General features: G+C 42.7%; 1 protein-coding gene across 1 annotated transcript in view; it reads right to left on the bottom strand.

The window, feature by feature from the left end:
- nlk2 (nemo-like kinase, type 2) overlaps positions 1 to 19,430 on the bottom strand; it is a 199,140-nt gene that overhangs the window by 102,967 nt on the left and 76,743 nt on the right. The window contains exon 2 of the mRNA XM_070857014.1: positions 11,408 to 11,537. Within this exon, the coding sequence (XP_070713115.1) occupies positions 11,408 to 11,537 (130 nt within the window). The remainder of the gene's footprint in view (positions 1 to 11,407; positions 11,538 to 19,430) is intronic.

The following is a 19,430-nucleotide window of genomic DNA, read 5'->3' as shown; positions in this document are numbered from 1 at the left end:
GCGGTTATTGTTATCCCCAAATGTAGCTTGTACTTTAACTTGAGTAGCAATGCAAATTAAAACAGTAAGTGCTGAAATCTCTCAAGTCCAATTAGAAACAGGTCCAATGCATATAGCCTGCATAAGGATAAAGGTACGCATTGTCTGCTTTTAAATGAACAACCATGTCCTTTCCATTTAGAATCCCCAGAGGATGGAGTCACAAGGGCTTTCAAAAAAGGAACATGTACATCCCATTAATCTCAGTGAAGGAGGAGGGTTGATGAATAATGAAGACTAACTGGGTAAGCCAAGAAAGTAGACAATAAAGGGAAAAACTGCAAATCTCAAACAAACACAGAAAATACTTTAAATACACAAGTCAGTCAGTATCTCGTAAGACAAGTTGTGATGTTTTGCATGTGTACTCTTCATCAAGACAAAGATGAACAGGCATTTTAGTAAAGTTTGGGGGGGGAGGGGGAGGAGAGGGGAAGAGAGGGGGATGGAGAATCTGACAGAAAGCAGAGTGGGAGTTAATGATTAAATGATCTGTAAAGCTGCTTAATAGAAAACTGCAAGATGATAAGCTCAACAGCATGAGGAAGCCAAACTAACAGGCATGGTTGAAGCATCCTAATATTGCAGTTAACTGATAATTAGCTTTGCAACTATAAAGCAGTAAGCTCACAGAGCATTAACACTTGGAAAACCTCTTTTAAAAATTAAACAGCAGGGCACCAATAAAAATGCTAAATTTTTTAAACTTTCTAAAACTGCCACAAAGATAGTTGCTGTAAAAATGTTTTTATGTACAAAATATTTATTATGACAAGTGAATTACAATCAATGAATGTCAGGCAATATCAACTTATTACCAATGCCTAGATTTGAAAAAAATGCACAGGAATTTTATACTACTTTAAAAACAAATGTTACACATATCCTGACTATCCTTTAAATTAAGTGCTGGTTATACCTGTAATACTGTACTGAAGAATGATTTGATACAAACTGGTTAACATTGAAAAAAGTAAAAATCATCAAGTCAACTTTAAGTTCATGGTGTTCAATTTTTTTTTAAATGCCCCATAACCAGTTTTATACATGTTTTCCAAGGGGAATTAAACAACCGCTTGAAAAATAATCAGCAACATAATGTTGAAGATAAATCAGAGCAGCACTAAACAGGACTTTAAAAAAAACTACCATCACAATATAGATAACCAGTGGGCAGCATCATTTTCAGATAGTTGTCGGAAACCCAAAATTATGAGATTCTACAGCCTATGCAATTTTCCAAAACTTCATTTTGCTGCTTAGTCAAAGTATTTTTTCTTGCACTTGGACTATTGCAACAAATGCAAATGAGATTGCTTGGGCATATTTGCAAATTAAAAAGGTGAAATGGAAACTGCATTTATGTTCCACTGCAACTGCTTGAAGCAGTCTTGACTTTATAGAGAGTGCAGTCACACAAATGAAGCAACTTGGATACCAGCAGCAAATGTTTAAATTGTGTATTCACAATCTTGCACACGTGCAGCTGTTTGCCTGTCACTGCTAATACTCTGAATTCTACCTCAGGGTAAATGTGATGTCTCGAAGTGCTCTGGTGTCAAGATAAGCAGGGCCACTTGTGTGTGAAGCAGTTCCGTGTAACATTATTAACTGTGTGACTGGCAAGTTCCCTAGCAAAGTTGTTCATGGGATATACTGGTGGCTACAATGAAATACTGGACCATAAACACAAAAACCTGTCAAATCCCACTCAGACATTCAAATTCTAGCTTCCCCAAGAGAACTGGCCTAGTCCTATATGGAAAAAGGCAAACTGTCACCTCTCGTAGATCAAGCCCACCCCACAGTAGGCCAATCAAGGAGGAGCAATTGCACAGCTACAGATGCAAACACTCTACATTCAGACTCATTTGAGAATAGTTAGTCTCAACTGGGAAGAGAGCCCAATCAAACATTGTAGCATTAGCAGCGCCTCCCAAACCCGTGACCTCTACCACCAAGAAGGACAACGGCAGCAGGCACATGGGAGCACCCTGCAAGTTCCCAGCCATGTTACACACCATCCTGACTTGGAAATATATCACCGTCCTTTCATCGTCACTGGGTCAAAATCCTAGGACTCCCTTCCTAAGAGCACTGTGGAAGCTCCTTTACCTCAAGGACTGCAGCAGTTCAAGGCGGCAGCTCGCCACCACCTTCTCAAGGGCAATTAGGGATGGCCAATAAATGCCGGCCTTGCCAGCGACACCCACATCCCGGGAACGAATTTTTAAAAAGTGGTTTTGCTTTTCCATACGTTGGTTATAGTCGAAGTGCAGCTGGAATCCCAAGCTTTACTGGACACTGGTGCAAAATGGAGCAAGACTCCATCCTCTACCCCATGCTTAGTTTTGAAGTTGGTTCAGATCAAACACGTGACAATTTTGCACAATGTTGTGTGTGAAAGCATCATCAGATGCTTAAAATTATCAAGTGTCAGCCAGCCAATCACCTCCTGCATTGCCTGCAGAAACAGTAAATTGCAAGAAACTGGGAGAAAAACAGGTAGTGTTAAACAATAGATGAAACAGTGGCTCAACAGTTCACAGCTATGTGCAATGCAAAGAACGGACGTTAGGCTGACATCTAATCCATCGTCAATTCTACAAGAGTCGGCCATCCATTAATTTGCCAAATGGGTAAAATCAAAATGATTGCAGCTTGAAAACAACCAAAGCACTACTTTCAGTATTTTTCATATAATCAGAAACATCTATTTATGCATTGCTAATGTATTTTCAAATAGTATCAAAACCTGATCAAGGTTATTTATTTGCTTCGTGCATTATAGCTTTTTGTCTCCAATATTGAAATGCTATTGCAGAAACCTCAAACACAAAACTGTTTGAATACAATGCAAGTCTCATAGATCAGAAGCTCCTAATGCAAATACTTCCTTTACTACAAATAATCAAAATGGACAATGTTACAAGTAGTGATCACCCATTACACAAATTAAAAATCAATAATCTTAATATTTTTACATTAGATGCTAAAATAGTGAAAGTTGCAAAATAGTCACAAAACACAGACCAGAACAATCACCAGGCACTGCATTACTGCAAGTGATCCGAGAAAGGAAAGTTATGTATTGGAGATTCACACTGGTAAGGCCACGAAAAATAACTTGTTGCAATGAATAAGTTCAACATTATATATCTTCATTTATATGTTGCTAATCACAAATTGAATAGAAACTTTGATAATTAAGCTTTTCTAACTGTGCTCCTGTTTATAACCCAAGTCACCATTTCAGTATTGGAGACAAAAAGCCATCATTCAGGAATGATAGAGAAGGAAAGAGGAGGAGCGTGACAGTATTGATGAAGGATGATGTTTGTTCCAGATAGAAAGAATATACTAGATGGTTCTAGGACTGAATCGATTTGGCTCGAGTTGAGGAACAGAGGAGGAGCTGTTACACTGTTGGATGTTTTAAAAAAAAGAACTCGAAACAGTGAGGAGGCGATAGGTAAGCCAATTTCAAACATACATAACAAAAAATTAGTATCAGGAGCTTTAATTACCCTAATAGACTGGCAAAAACAGTGCTATGGGAAGAAGAGGACTCTCTGATGTGTATAGGAGAACTTTCTTGATCAATACGTCTCCAGTCCAACAAGGAAGGAAACAGTGTTGGATTTGGTTCTGGAAAGTGAAGTAGAGCAAGCAGAGTGTTACAGTAGATGATCATCGAGCCAACAGTGACAACAACAGAGTTCGGTTTAAAGTTATTATGGAAAGAAACCAGAAAATAGCGAAGGCAAAAATGCTCAACAGGGGAAGAGCTAATTTCAGTGATTTAAAGGACCCAACAGGTAGATTGGAAAAGGTGATTGCAGGGTAAAGCAGTAACAGAACAATGGAGGGTATTCAGGGAACATAGGAACAGGAGTAGGCCATTCAGCACCTCTAGCCTGCTCCGCCATTCAATTAGATCATGGCTACTCTGCAGCCTAACTCCATATACCAGTCTTTGGCCCGTATCCCTCAATATCTTTGGTCAACAGAAAGCTATCAATCGCGGATTTAAAATTAATTGATCTAGCATCTTCTAATACCGTGTGTGTGGAAATGTTTCCTAATTTCACTCTTGAAAGGTCTGGCTCTAATTTTTAGACTATACCTCTAGTCCTAGAATCCCCAACCAGTGGAAATAGTTTTTCTATCTACTCTATCTGTTCCCCTTAATATCTTAAACTTCAATCAGATCACCCCTTAACCATCTAAGTTCTAGGAAGAGTGTGTTGAGGTACAAACTAGGCATATTCCTTTGAAGGGAAACGGTAAAGCATCCAAAGCTAATGCGCCCTGAATGTCAAAAGGAAATAAAAGTTTAATATAAAACAGAAAAAAGGATGCTTGTGTCAGGATGTCACAAATGTCAGGAGTAAGATTCAGTCAATAACCAGGAAGAATTTGGAAAATACAGGCAGGAATTGACAAAGTTAACATGGGAGGCAAAGAGAGGTTACGAGAAAAGATTAGCAGGCAACATTAAATTGAAGTCTAAAACATTTTAAGCGTATGCAAGCAGTTAGCAAGGGAAAAAGGTAAGCTTATTAAGGACCCATTGGGAAATCTTCATGTAGAACCAAAGGACATGGCTAAAGTATTAAATGAGTACTTTGCATCTTTCTTCACAAAAGGAAGCAATGATGTGAAGGTCACACTAAAAGGAGAGGAATATTAGACAGGATAGTGAGAGAGAGCGAAGATATACCAAAAACATTAGCATTACTGAAAGTTGGTAAGTGAACTAGTCCAGATGGAGTGCATCCTAAGTCACTGAAAGAAGCAAACGTATGAAATAACAGAGGCATTGGTCACCCTGACAAATTGTCAGCTGCGGCTCAGTGGATAGCACACTCGCCTCGGAGTCAGAAGGTTGTGGCTTCACATCCCTCTCCAGCGACTGGAGCACATAAATCTAAGTTGACACTGCACTGCAGTGCTGAAGGAGTGCTGCACTGTCGCAGGTGCCGTCTTTCAGATGAGATGTTAAACCAAGGCTCTTTCTTCCCTCTCAGGTGGGTGTAAAAGATCCCATGACACTATTTCGAAGAACAGGGAGTTATCCCCAGGTCTGGCCAATATTTATTCCTCAATCAACATCACTAAAAAAAGATTATCTGGTCATTATCATCATCATCATCATCATAGGCAGTCCCTCAGAATCGAGGAAGACTTGCTTCCACTCCTGAAGTGAGTTCTTTGGTGGCGGAACAGTCCAATAAGAGAGCCACAGACTTTGTCACAGGTGGGACAGATAGTTGTTGAGGGAAGGGGTGGGTGGGATTGGTTTGCCGCACACTCTTTCCGCTGCCTACGCTCGATTTCTGCATGCTCTCGGCATTGAGACTCGAGGTGCTCAGCGCCCTCCCGGACGCACTTCCTCCACTTAGGGTGGTCTTTGGCCAGGGACTCCCAGGTGTCAGTGAGGATGTCGCACTTCATCAGGGAGGCTTGGAGGGTGTCCTTGTAACGTTTCCGCTGCCCATCTTTGGCTCGTTTGCCGTGAAGGAGCTCAGAGTAGAGCACTTGCTTTGGGAGTCTCGTGTCTGGCATGCGAACTAAGTGGCCTGCCCAGTGGAGCTGATCGAGTGTGGTCAGTGCTTCAATGCTGGGGATGTTAAGCCTGGACGAGGACACTGATGTTGGTGCATCTGTCCTCCCAGGGATTTGTAGGATCTTGGAGACATCGTTGGTGATATTTTTCCAGCGACTTGGTGTCTACTATACATGGTCCATGTCTCTGAGCCATACAGGAGGGCGGGTATTAATACAGCCCTATCGACCATGAGCTTGGTGGCAGTTGAGGGCCTGGTCTTCAAACACTCCTTTCCGAAGGCGACCGAAGGCGGTGTTCAATCTCGTCATTGATGCCTGCTCTTGTTGATAGGAGGGTCCCAAGATATGGGAAATTGTCCACAATGTCCAGGGCCGCGCCGTAGATCTTGATGACTGGAGGGGAGGGGAGGGGAGGGGGGGGGGGGGGGGTGAGGGAGGGTGTGAGGAGGCAGCAGTGCTGTGCGGCGAGGACAGGCTGGTGGAGGACCTTTGTCTTGCGGATGTTTAGCGCAAGGCCCATGCTTTCGTACGCCTCAGTAAATACATCGACTATGTCCTGGAGTTCAGCCTCTGTGCGCAGACACGGACATCATCCACGTACTGTAGCTCAACGACAAGAGGTTGGGGTAGTCTTGGACCTGGCCCGGAGACGATGCAGGTTGAACAGCTTCCCACTGGTTTTTTAGTTTAGTTCCACTCTAGCAGGGAGCTTGTTGACTGAAGTGAAGCATGGCAGCGAGAACGATTAAGAGGGTTGGGTCATTATCAAATTGCTGTTAGCAGGAGTTGCTGTGCGCAAATTGGCTGCTGCGTTCCCCACACTGGGTGTGTAGTCACTGTTGGATAAAGTACTTTAGGTTGTAAAGCACTTTCAAACGTTCGGTTGTCGTGAAAGGGGTTATATAAATGCAAGTCTTTTATTTCTTTTAGACTGTTGGAAAATGATCACCAATACATCCATTATTTCTAGGGCCATATTGATTGGGCTAACCAAACTGGTAGCAATGCGGTGGAGGAGGATTTCCTGGAGTGTATTAGGGATGGTTTTCTAGACCAATATGTCGAGGAACCAACTCGGGAGCTGGCCATCCTAGACTGGGTGATGTGTAATGAGAAAGGACTAATTAGCAATCTTGTTGTGCGAAACTCCTTGGGGAAGAGTGACCATAACATGGTAGAATTCTTTATTGAGATGGAGAGTGACAGTTAATTCAAAAACTAAGGTCCTGAACTTGAGGAAAGGTAACTTCGATAGTGAGGTGTGAATTGGCTAGAATAGACTGGCAAATGATACTAAAAGGGTTGAAGGTGGATAGGCAATGGCAAACATTTAAAGATCACATGGATGAACTTCAGCAATTGTACATCCCTGCCTGGAGTAAAAATAAAACTGGGAAGGTGGCTCAACCATGACTAACAAGGGAAATTAAGGATAGTGTTAAATCCAAGGAAGAGGCATATAAATTGGCTAGAAAAAGCAGCAAACCTGAGGACTGGGAGAAATTTAGAATTCAGCAGAGGAGGACAAAGGGGGAAAATAGAGTACAAGAAGCAGCTTGCCAGGAACATAAAAACTGACTGCAAAAGCTTCTATAGATATGTGAAGAGAAAAAGATTAGTGAAGATAAACGTAGGTCCCTTGCAGTCAGATTCAGGTGAACTTATAATGGGGAACAAAGAAATGGCAGACCAATTGAACAAATACTTTGGTTCTGTCTTCACTAAGGAAGACACAAATAACCTTCCAGAAGTACTAGGGGACAGAGGGTCTAGTGAGAAGGAGGAACTGAAGGATATCCTTATTAGGCGGGAAATCGTGTTAGGGAAATTGATGGGATTGAAGGCCGATAAATCCCTGGGGCCAGATAAGTACTCTGGGATGCAAACTAAGGCCCTAGAAATAGTGGATGCATTGGTGATCATTTTCCAACAGTCTATCAACTCTGGATCAGTTTCTATGGACTGGAGGGTAGCTAATGTAACACCACTTTTTATAAAGGGAGGGAGAGAGAAAGCAGGTAATTATAGACCAGTTAGCCTGACATCAGTAGTGGGGAAAATGTTGGAATCAATTATTAAGGATGAAATAGCAGCACATTTGGAAAGCAGTGACAGGATCGGTCCAAGTCAGCTTGGATTTATGAAGGGGAAATCATGCTTGACAAATTTTTTGGATTTTTTTTTGAGGATGTAACTAGTAGAGTGGACAAGGGAGAACCAGTGGATATGGTGTATTTGGACTTTCAAAAGGCTTTTGACAAGGTCACACACAAGAGATTGGTGTGCAAAATCAAAGCACATGGTATTGGGGGTAATATACTGACGTGGATAGAGAACTGGTTGGCAGACAGGAAGCAGAGAGTCGGGATAAACGGATCCTTTTCAGAATGGCAGGCAGTGACTAGTGGAGTGCCGCAGGGCTCAATGCCGGGACCCCAGCTTTTTACATCAATGATTTAGATGAAGGAATTGAGTGTAATATCTCCAAATTTGCAGATGACACGAAACTGAGTGGCGGTGAGAGCTGTGAGGGGGACGCTAAGAGCCTGCAGGGTGACTTGGACAGGTTAGGTGAGTGGGCAAATGCATGGCAGATGCAGTATAATGTGGATAAATGTGAGGTTATTTGGGGGCAAAAACACGCAGGCAGATTATCTGAATGGCAGATTAGGAAAAGGGGAGGCGCAACGAGACCTGGGTGTCATGGTTCATCAGTCATTGAAAGCTGGCATACAGGTATAGCAGGCGGTGAAGACGGCAAATGGTATGTTGGCCTTCATAGCTAGGGGATTTGATTATAGGAGCAGGGAGGTCTCACTGCAGTTGTACAGGGCCTTGGAGGCTTCACCTGGAATATTGTGTTCAGTTTTGGTCTCCTAATCGGAGAAAGGACGTTCTTGCTATTGAGGGAATGCAGTGAAGGTTCACCAGACTGATTCCCGGGATGGCTGCACTGACATATGAGGAGAAACTGGATCAACTGGGCCTTTGTACATTGGAGTTTAGAAGGATGAGAGGGGATCTCTCAGAATCGTATAAGATTCTGACTGGACGGGACAGGTTAGATGCAGGTCGAATGTTCCCCGATGCTGGGGAAGTCCAGAGCCAGGGGACACAGTCTTAGGCTAAGGGTTAGGCCATTTAGGACTGAAATGAGGAGAAACTTCTTCACTCAGAGTTGTTAACCTGTGGAATTCCCTGCAGCAGAGAGCTGTTGATGCCAGTTCATTGGATATATTCAAGTGGGAGTTAGATATGGCCCTTACGGCTAAGGGGATCAAGGGATATGGAGAGAAAGCAGGAAAGGGTTACTGAGGGAATGATCAGCCATGATCTTATTGAATGGTGGTGTCGGCTCCAAGGGCCGAATGGCCTATTCCTGCACCTATTTTCTATGTTTCAATCGTCATTTGGTACAGGAGGAATGGAGGATTGATAATATTATGCCACTATTCAAGAAAGGGGAGAGGGATAACCCAGGAAGCTACAAGCCAGTCAGCCTAACATCGGTGGTTATTGGAAACCGTATCAGGGACAAAATAAATGGTCATTTGAAAAGGCATGGATCAAGGAGAGACAACAATAGATTTGTTAAAGGCAAATTGTGCCTGACTAACTTGATTGAACTCTTTGGTGAGGTAACTGTGAAGGTTGATCAAGGTAGTGCAGCAGAGGTATATATGGACTTTTAGAAGGCATTCGACAAAGTGCCACGCAGAAGGCTTATGAAGAGGGAAGCCTTGGAATGAAGGGCTGTGGCAATATGAATACAAAATTGGCTCAGTGACAGGAAGTGAAAGGTGGTGGTGGATGGATATTTTTCAGACTGGGAGATGGTTTGCAGTGGTGTTCCACAAGGGTCAGTATTGGGACCATTATTCTTTTCAATTTTTAAACTCTAAACTTGAGTGTAGAGAGCAGTATTATAAAGTTTGCAGATGATATGAAACTTGGCAAAGTAGTGATAGTGAGGATAGATTATAGGCTTCAGGATGAAGACAGGATGGTGAAATGGGCAGTAACATGGCAGATGGAATTCAATGCAAAGTGTGAAGTGATGCCCTTTGGGAGGATTAAAATGGAAAGACAGGTTATAACTGGTACAATTTTGTCGTTTGAGCAAAGACCCTTTGATGTCCACATACACAAATCCTTAAAAAGGTGGCAGGGCAAGTTGATAAGGTGGTTTAAAAAAAAATACGAGGCATCTGAGTTTATAAATAGAGAAATATAATATGAATCACTGATTAAGCCTCAGCTGGAGTAGTGTGGACAATTCTGGGCACCACATTTCAGGAAAGATGTAAAGGCCTTAGAAAGTGTACAGAGGGGGTTTACCAGAATGTCACCATAGATGAGGGACTTCAGTTATGAGAACAGGTTGGAACAGTTAGGACTGCTCTCCTTGGAACATAGAAGGTTAAGATGTGGCCTAAGAAAGCTTTTCAAGATGATGAGGCTTTGATAGAGTAGAGAGAGAAAAAGTATTCCCTCTGGCCAGTGAGTCAATAACGAGAGGTCATAGATTCAAAATCATTGGTAAAAGATCACTCAATTGTCTGGATCTGGAATGCTCTACCTGAAAAGGTGGTGGAAACAGATTCCATAAATGATTTTAAAAGCAAGTTGGACAAGTGCTTGAGGATAAGGAACTTACAGGGTTACAGACAAAAAGCAGGAATGTGGGAAAAACACGATGGCTCTTTCAAAGAGCCAGTACCGGCATGATGGGCCAAATGGCCTCCTCCTGTGCTGTAAGTTTCTATGATTTTATTTGAAGTGTCCCTAATTGGGTACTATCTAGCTAAATATTATAGTATATTTCCTACATAACTTGAGACAAAGAGGCAAAATGGGTAAAGAACATTTTCAACTATAGGAGCCACAGGTCAAGAGCACTGCCTTCCCTTCAAGAAAGAAATCAAGGTCATAGAATCAGAATGATGGAGCACAGAAGTAGGCCATTTGGCCCATCGTGCTTGCGCTGACTCTTTGGTAGAGCTATCCAATTAGTCCCAATCGCTTGCTCTTTCCCCATAGCCGTGTAACTTTCCCCCTCCAAGTACTTAGCAATTCCCTTTTGAAAGTTTCTATTAAATCTGCTTTCACCACCCTTTCAGGCAGTGCATTCCAGATCACAACAACTTGCTATGTAGTAAAAAAAAGTTTCCTCATGTTGTCTCTGGTTTCTTTTGCCAATCACCTAAAATCGGTGTCCTCTGGTTATTGACCCTTCTGCTAGTGGAAACAGTTTCTCCTTATTTACTCTCAACGAAACCATTCATGATTTTGAACACCAGCTCAGCCCCAAGACATCACTGCAAGAGTTCCTCAGGGTAATGTCCTAGGCCCAACCATCTTAAGCTGCTTCATCAAAAGAACAAATTCAGAACAGACCTGAGTGGAGCATAAACATTGGCATGGTTGGTTGGGCCTATTGGCCTATGTGCTGTATAGTCTATGCAATTCTAAGAACAGAAATGAAGGGTTACAGGACTTCCCTGTATGCAATGGAAAACCATATGAATCGCCATTTGGTTCTTACACATAACTAAATAATGCTCGCATCAACAGCGAACTACCCATCTTGCCTCTCAAGGGCAGAACACAGATTAATGAAGTTCCTGCGAAAGAACACATCCTTTTTTTTTTTTAAATTCAGTGAATTCTCCAATTCAAGCATTGCAGAATGTATGTCAAAGAAGCTTGCTAATTAAGGACAACTTTCTGCTCCTGACATGATGCATGGAATAAACTTTCCCCCTCGCCATTCCCTTTTGTATTTGAATTTACTTACATTATCGTGTTTGAAGAAGCAGAGCATCTTCAGCTCACGGAAGACCCTCTTGCAGGAGACTAGATTCTGGAAGACGTTGGGCATCTTTTTGAGTGCAACTCTCTTTCCATCCCTAGGATCCGTCACTGACCTGCATTAGAAAATAAAAGCTATACATGTATCTTGAAAGCACAGAAATAATGGAGTCTTTCTAAACCACTTTGCAATATTGTTTGTTAAACCCACTGTATTAACATGCAGAGATAAAGAAAACTGCCTTATACAAAATGTTTACATTTGTACAAAACTAGCTTCTGTTCCGAAAGTCTTAAATTATTTACATCACCACCTTGATCCCATTTTCTGTAGTTATTCTGTAGTCTAAGAATTAAACTGCCAACTTGTCTCAGCTGATAGCAATTTTGCTTGAGAGTCAGAAGGTTGAGAGTTGAAGCTCCATTTCAGTATTTCATCTGGCTGACACTCCAGTGCAATATTGAGTGCTGTATTTGGTCAAGATGTTAAACTGAGGTCCTATTGAGCTGCTCCAGTATTCAGGTGGACATTAAATATTACATGGTGTTATCCAAAGAGCAAGATTAACCATGATTAACTGGTCATTCATCTCACACATTTGTAGGCTATTGCTGTGCGCAGAATGGCAGCCATAATTGCCTCTATAAACAGCCATTGCCTTTGAGACAAGGTGCTATTATAACTACAACTCCACTGTAACATTGAAATATTTATTTCCAAGTTTTAGCATACTATTTTGTGTGTTGATAACTGCACCACCACTGGTTGTTATTTTCAGACATGAAATACTTCCTGCACTTGAGGCAAAGCTATTTAACATGACAAATAATCAGGCGTCATCTAGAAATTTATTGACCAAATGCACCCCAGAATTGAAATCTGGAAAACATTCTTCTTGGTATTTACAGCTGAAGGATAACTAGATTTATTCTAAAAGGATCAAATAATTTTTGGTTAAAAAACTTTATTCTATTACATCTAATACAAAACTATTTTTTATAGACAAGATTTTAGATGAAAATTAATATATAAACCAGATTGTACTGCGCTTTTTAAAACTGTTTGGTTGCCAACCACAATCATAGTGAAAGCACAAATAAGTTAATAAGTTCCCCTGATGGCTCAGTTGGCAAAACCAGCAAGTAGCTGAGGTTTTATTCCTGGTCTCTATAGGATAGCTGATCTCTGTTGGGATAACTGGAGGGGACCTACAACAGGTTCCACTGCTCCTGGGCTATCAGGATAGCTGGTGGTAAAGGACATTTCAGGTGAGGACAGGATTAGGATCAAGATCCCCATAATGCAATTGTCTAAACATTTATGCTTAGAAATGAAGAATGGATTGTGGCTGGTAGCAGATTCCATGGAATCATACCCAAACAGGAGTCACAGATTGCCTTCAGAAAAGCAGGACGGAAATTGATAAACACTAGAGAGCATGATTTTTAAAAATCAGAAATAGGGCATGATAGTCTAGCAAATGGTGGTTTAAGTATTGGACTAGCAACCCAGACGTTAAGCATTCAAATCCCACATGGCAAGATACGATATTGAAATAAATAAATTTGGTAATTTGTGGGCTAGCTAACCATGAACGATTCATTCCCATAAAAATTCAACTGGTTCACTAATGTCCTTCAGGAAGAGAGCCAGATATTTCACCAAGCCAGAATGATACAATTGTTCAAGACTAAAGTACAACCAGTAAAATTATTGCAAGCAAATGCAATCATAAATTGGTGTCACAACCAACAGGTAGAATTAGCACTTTAAAAAAAAAAATTCTGGATTAGCAAGCACAAGATCTGCCTGCGCAAACCGCTGTGAATCTGTTGACAATTCATAAAATGTTCACAATTCTAACACTCAGGATGATGCTCAGTTTAGTTGCATTTAAGACCGTTTAAAAACATGGCTACAATGTGTACTCTTCAGGTTAGTGAACAATAAAAGTCACATTTAATCAGGTACGGTAGTAGTGGTTATTCTACTGGACTAATAATCTCAATGAGTTAAAAATCACACCATGACAAATGGTCAATTTGAATTCAGTTACTTAAATAAATCTGTAATAAAAAGCTAGCATCAGTAATGGTGACCATGAAGTTTGTCCTAAAGACCCAACTGGTTCACTAATGTCCTTTAGGAAAGGAAACCTGTCGCCCTTACCCGGTCTGGCCTATATATGTGACTCCAGACCAAAGCAAACTGTTGTAGATCTACTCAGTTGCATCAAACACATGGCCCAGCACATCCCTCACTACCATCATCAAGCCAGGCGAGCAACCCTAGTTCAATGGGAAGTGTAAAAGAGTACGCCAGGGGCAGCATTCTATATACAGAGTTAAGCAATCCCACAACTAACGGATCAGATCAAAGCTATATCCAGTCGTGAACGGCGGTGGACAAACTAATGAGAATAGGAGGCTCCATGAACGTGCCTATCCTCAACGATGGTGGTGCTCAGCACGTTGACTGCAAAAGACAAGACTGAGCGTTCACAACCAGCTTCAGCTAGAAGTGCCACTTGGATGATCCATCTCAGCCTCCTCCCGAGGTCTCCATCATCACAGATGCCAGTATTCAGCCAATTCACTTCACGAGTTTTAAAGAAACAACTGAGTGCCTTTGATACAGCAAAAGCTACGGGCCTAGACAACATCCCGGCTATAGTGCTGAAGACTTGTACTACAGAACAAGCCACACCTCTAGCCAAGCTGCACCAGTGTAGCTACAACACTGGCATCTACCAAACAAAGTGGAAAATTGCCTAGGCATGTCCGGTTCGCAAAAAGCAGGACAAATCCAATTTGGCCAATTATCATCAGCCTACTCTCAAATCAAAGTGATGGAAGGTGTCATCGACAGTGCTATCAAGCGGCACTTAATCAATAACCTGCTCACCGATGGTCAGTTTGGGTTCTGCCAGGATCACTCTGCTCCAGACTTCATTACAGCCTTGGTCCAAACATGGACAAAAGAGCTCAATTCCAGGAGAGGAAAGAGTGACTACTCTTGACATCAGGGCAGCATTTGACTGAGTGCGGCACCAAGGAGCCCTAGTAAAATTGAAGTCAATGGGAATCAGGGGGAAAACTCTACACTGGATTGAGTCATGCCGAGCACAAAGGAAAATGGTGGTAGTTGTTGGATGCCAAATCATCTCAGACCTAGGACATCACTGCAGGAGTTCCTCAAGGTAATGTCCTAGGCCTAATCTTCAACTGCTTCATTAATGACCTTCCTTCCATCATAAGGTCAGAAGTGGGGATTTTCACATGATTGCAGTGTTCAGTTCCATTCGCAATTCCTCAGATAATGAAGCAGTCTGTGCCTGCAACAAGACTTGGGCAACATCCAGGCTTGGGCTGAGAAGTGGCAAGTAACATTCGCGCCACACAAGTGCCAGGCAATGACCATCTCCAACGAGAGAGTATCACCACCCCATAATATTTAATGGCATTACCATGGAGGCTGGGTATTCTGCAGCACGTGACTCACCTCCCGACTCCCCAAAGCCTTTCCACCACTTACAAGGCACAAATCAAGAGTGCAATGTAATACACTCTGCTTGCCTGGATGAGAGCAGCTTCAAAAACACTCGAGGCTTGACACCATCCAGGACAAAGCAGCCCGCTTGATCGGTACCCCATCTACCACCTTAAACATTCACTCCCTCGGCTGCAGTGTGCATCATCCACATGATGCACTGCAGCAACAAGGCTTCTTTGACAGCACCTCCCAAACACAACCTCTACCACCTAGGACAAGGGTAGCAGGCACATGGGACCACCACATCGACGTTCCCCTCCAAGTCACATCCTGACTTGGAAATATGTTACCGATCCTGCATCATCGCTGGGTCAAAATCCTGGATCTCCTTACCCAACAGCATTGTGGGAGTACCTTCACCAGATGGACTATAGTGGTTCAAGGTGGCTCACCACCACCTTCAAGGGCAATTAGGGATGGGCAATAAATGTTGGCCTTGACAGCGATGCCCACATCTTGTGACTGAATAAATTAAACACAAATGCATAGCCAGTAACCAATAGAGAGACCAGTCGTCTCCTATTAGCCTTTCATTGGCAACACTACTGGCAAGTTCCAACACCTTGGGAGTCACTATTGACCAGAAACTCAACTGGACCAACTAGACCAACACTGCAGCTACACTAGCTGGACAGGCTGGGTACTCTGATGAGTAACTCATCCAGTGGCTCACCTCCTGACCCAAAAGTCTATTACCATCTACTAGATCCAATTCAGGAATGAGGGAATATTTACAACTCAACTGATGGGGTGGGGGCAACTGCAACAATGCAAGAAGCTCAACCCATTCACTTGACTGGCACCCACCACCAGGGTCAATATCTATTCCCTCCAGCATACTATGGATGCAGCATAAATGATCTACAGCATGCACTACAGCAACTGATCAAGGTTACTTCAACAGCAACAACAGATATATTGTTGCCCACAACCAGAGAACAAATTGAAAAATGTACAGAGCAATATTGTACTGTGCACACTCAGAGGCTGAACTCCAGGGTATAGTCAATGTATTCACGGAGGCATATGAAAGCATGGGCCTTACGCTTAATATCTGTAGGACAAAGGTCCTTCACCAGCCTGTCATCGCCGCACAGCACTGTCCCTCCAATCATCAAGATCCACGGTGCGGCCCTGGACAACGTGGACCATTTCCCATATCTCGGGAGCCTCTTAACAAAAGGCAGACATTGATGCGGAGATTCAGCATCGCCTCCAGTGCGCCAGCACAGCCTTCGGCCGCCTGCGGAAAAAAAGTGTGTTTGAAGACCAGGCCCTCAAATTTACCACCAAGCTCATGTTCTGTAGTAATACCCGCCCTCCTGTATGGGTCTGAAGCATGGACAATGTACAGAAGTCACCTCAAGTCGCTGGAGATATATCACCAACGATGTCTCCGCAAGATCCTGCAAATCTCCTGCGAAGACAGGAGCACCAACATCAGTGCCCTCGACCAGGCTAACATCCCCAGTATTGAAGCACTGACCACACTCTATCAGCTTCGCTGGGCAGGTCACATAGTATGCATGCCAGATACGAGACTCCCGAAGCAAATGCTTTATGCAGAGCTCCTTCATGGTAAACGAGCCAAAGGAGGACAGCTGAAACGTTATAAGGACACCCTCAAAGCCTCCCTGGTAAAGTGCGACACCACCACTGACACCTGAGAGACCCTGGCCGCAGAAAGTCCATCCGTGAGTGCGTTGAGCTGGGTCAAAACTAAAAATCATGGTTTAAAAACTAGTATTAAAACACTTTACCTAAACGCACGCAGCATTCGAAACAAAGTAAATGAGTTGACGGCAAAAATCATTACAAATGGGGATGATTTGATGGCCATTACAGAAATGTGGTTGCAGGGTGGCCAAGACTGGGAATTAAACATACAGGGGTATCTGACAATTCGGAAAGATAGACAAGAAGGGAAAGGAGGTGGGGTAGCTCTGTTAATAAAGGATGATATCAAGGCAGTTGTGAGAGACGATATTGGCTCTAATGAACAAAATGTTGAATCATTGTGGGTGGGGATTAGAAATAGTAAGGGGAAAAAGTCACTGGTGGGCATAGTTTATAGGCCCCCAAATAATAACCTCACGGTGGGGCAGTCAATAATCAGGGGAATAATGGAGGCATGTGAAAAAGGAACGGCAGTAATCATGGGGGATTTTAACCTACATATCGATTGGTCAAATCAAATCACACGGGGTAGCCTTGAGGAGCAATTCATAGAATGCATACGGGATTGTTTCTTAGAACAGTATGTTACAGAACCTACAAGGGAGCAAGCTATCTTAGATCTGGTCCTGTGTAATGAGACAGGAATAATAAACGATCTAGTAAAAGATCCTCTCGGAATGAGTGATCACAGTATGGTTGAGGGTGAGGAAGTAGTGTCTCAAACGAGCGTACTATGCTTAAACAAAGGGGACTACAATGGGATGAGGGCAGAGTTGGCTAAGGTAGACTGGGAACACAGACTAAACAGTGGCACAATTGAGGAACAGTGGAGGACTTTTAAGGAGCTTTTTCATAGTGCTCAACAAAAATATATTCCAGTGAAAAAGGGCGGTAAGAGAAGGGATAACCAGCCGTGGATAACCAAGGAAATAAAAGAATGTATCAAATTAAAAACCAATGCGTATAAGGTGGCCAAGGTTAGTGGGAAACTAGAAGATTGGGAAAATTTTAAACGACAGCAAAGAATGACTAAGAAAGCAATAAAGAAAGGAAAGATAGATTACGAAAGTAAACTTGCACAAAACATAAAAACAGATAGTAAAAGCTTTTACTGACATATAAAACGGAAAAGAGTGACTAAAGTAAATGTTGGTCCCTTAGAAGATGAGAAGGGGGATTTAAAATGGGAAATGCAGAAATGGCTGAGACCGTAAACAATTATTTTGCTTCGGTCTTCACAGTGGAAGACACAAAAACCATGCCAAAAATTGCTGGTCACGGGAATGTGGGAAGGGAGGACCTTGAAACAATCACTTTCACTAGGGGGGGTAGTGCTGGACAGGCTAATGGGACTCGAGGTAGACAAGTCCCCTGGTCCCGATGAAATGCATCCCAGGGTATTAAAAGAGATGGCGGAAGTTATAGCAGATGCATTCGTTATAATCTACTAAAATTCTCTGGACTCTGGGGAGGTACCATCGGATTGGAAAGCAGCTAATGTAATGCCTCTGCTTAAAAAAGGGGGCAGACAAAAGGCAGGTAACTATAGGCCGGTTAGTTTAACATCTGTAGTGGGGAAAATGCTTGAAGCTATCATTAAGGAAGAAATAACGGGACATCTAGATAGGAATAATGCAATCAAGCAGACGCAACATGGATTCGTGAAGGGGAAATCATGTTTAACTAATTTACTGGAATTCTTTGATATAATGAGCATGGTGGACAGAGGTGTACCGACGGATGTGGTGTATTTAGATTTCCAAAAGGCATTCGATAAGGTGCCACACAAAAGGTTACTGCAGAAGATAATGGTACGCGGAGTCAGAGGAAATGTATTAGCATGGATCGAGAATTGGCTGGCTAACAGAAAGCAGAGAGTCGGGATAAATGGATCCTTTTCGGGTTGGAAATCGGTGGTTAGTGGTGTGCCACAGGGATCGGTGCTGGGACCACAACTGTTTACAATATACATAGACACATAGATGACCTGGAAGAGGGGACAGAGTGTAGTGTAACAAAATTTGCAGATGGCACAAAGATTAGTGGGAAAGTGGGTCGTGTAGAGGACAGAGAGGCTGCAAATAGATTTAGATAGGTTAAGCGAATGGGCTAAGGTTTGGCAGATGGAATACAATGTCGGAAAATGTGAGGTCATCCATCTTGGAAAAAAAAAACAGTAAAAGGGAATATTATTTGAATGGGGAGAAATTACAACATGCTGTGGAGCAGAGGGACCTGGGGGTCCTTGTGCATGAATCCCAAAAAGTTAGTTTGCAGGTGCAGCAGGTAATCAGGAAGGCGAATGGAATGTTGGCCTTCATTGCGAGAGAGAGATGGAGTACAAAAAGCAGGGAGGTCCTGCTGAAACTGTACAGGGTATTGGTGAGACCGCACCTGGAGTACTGCGTGCAGTTTTGGTCACCTTACTTAAGGAAGGATATACTAGCTTTGGATGGGGAACAGAGACGATTCACTAGGCTGATTCCAGAGATGAGGGGGTTACCTTATGATAGATTGAGTAGACTGGGTCTTTACTCATTGGAGTTCAGAAGGATGAGGGGTGATCTTATAGAAACATTTAAAATAATGAAAGGGATAGACAAGATAGAGGCAGAGAGGTTGTTTCCACTGGTCGGGGAGATTAGAACTAGGGGGCACAGCCTCAAAATACAGGGGAGCCAATTTAAAACCGAGCTCTTGTTGGTCCGCGTTGCGGAATTGGAGCTGAGGGTGGATTCACTCTGGAGCATCCACGATGCTGAGAATGACGTGAGTATCA

This window comes from Pristiophorus japonicus, chromosome 16 (assembly GCF_044704955.1).
Source record: "Pristiophorus japonicus isolate sPriJap1 chromosome 16, sPriJap1.hap1, whole genome shotgun sequence".
In the NCBI taxonomy this organism is placed as follows: Eukaryota; Metazoa; Chordata; class Chondrichthyes; family Pristiophoridae; genus Pristiophorus; species Pristiophorus japonicus.
This window is presented reverse-complemented; position numbering and strand designations above follow the sequence as displayed.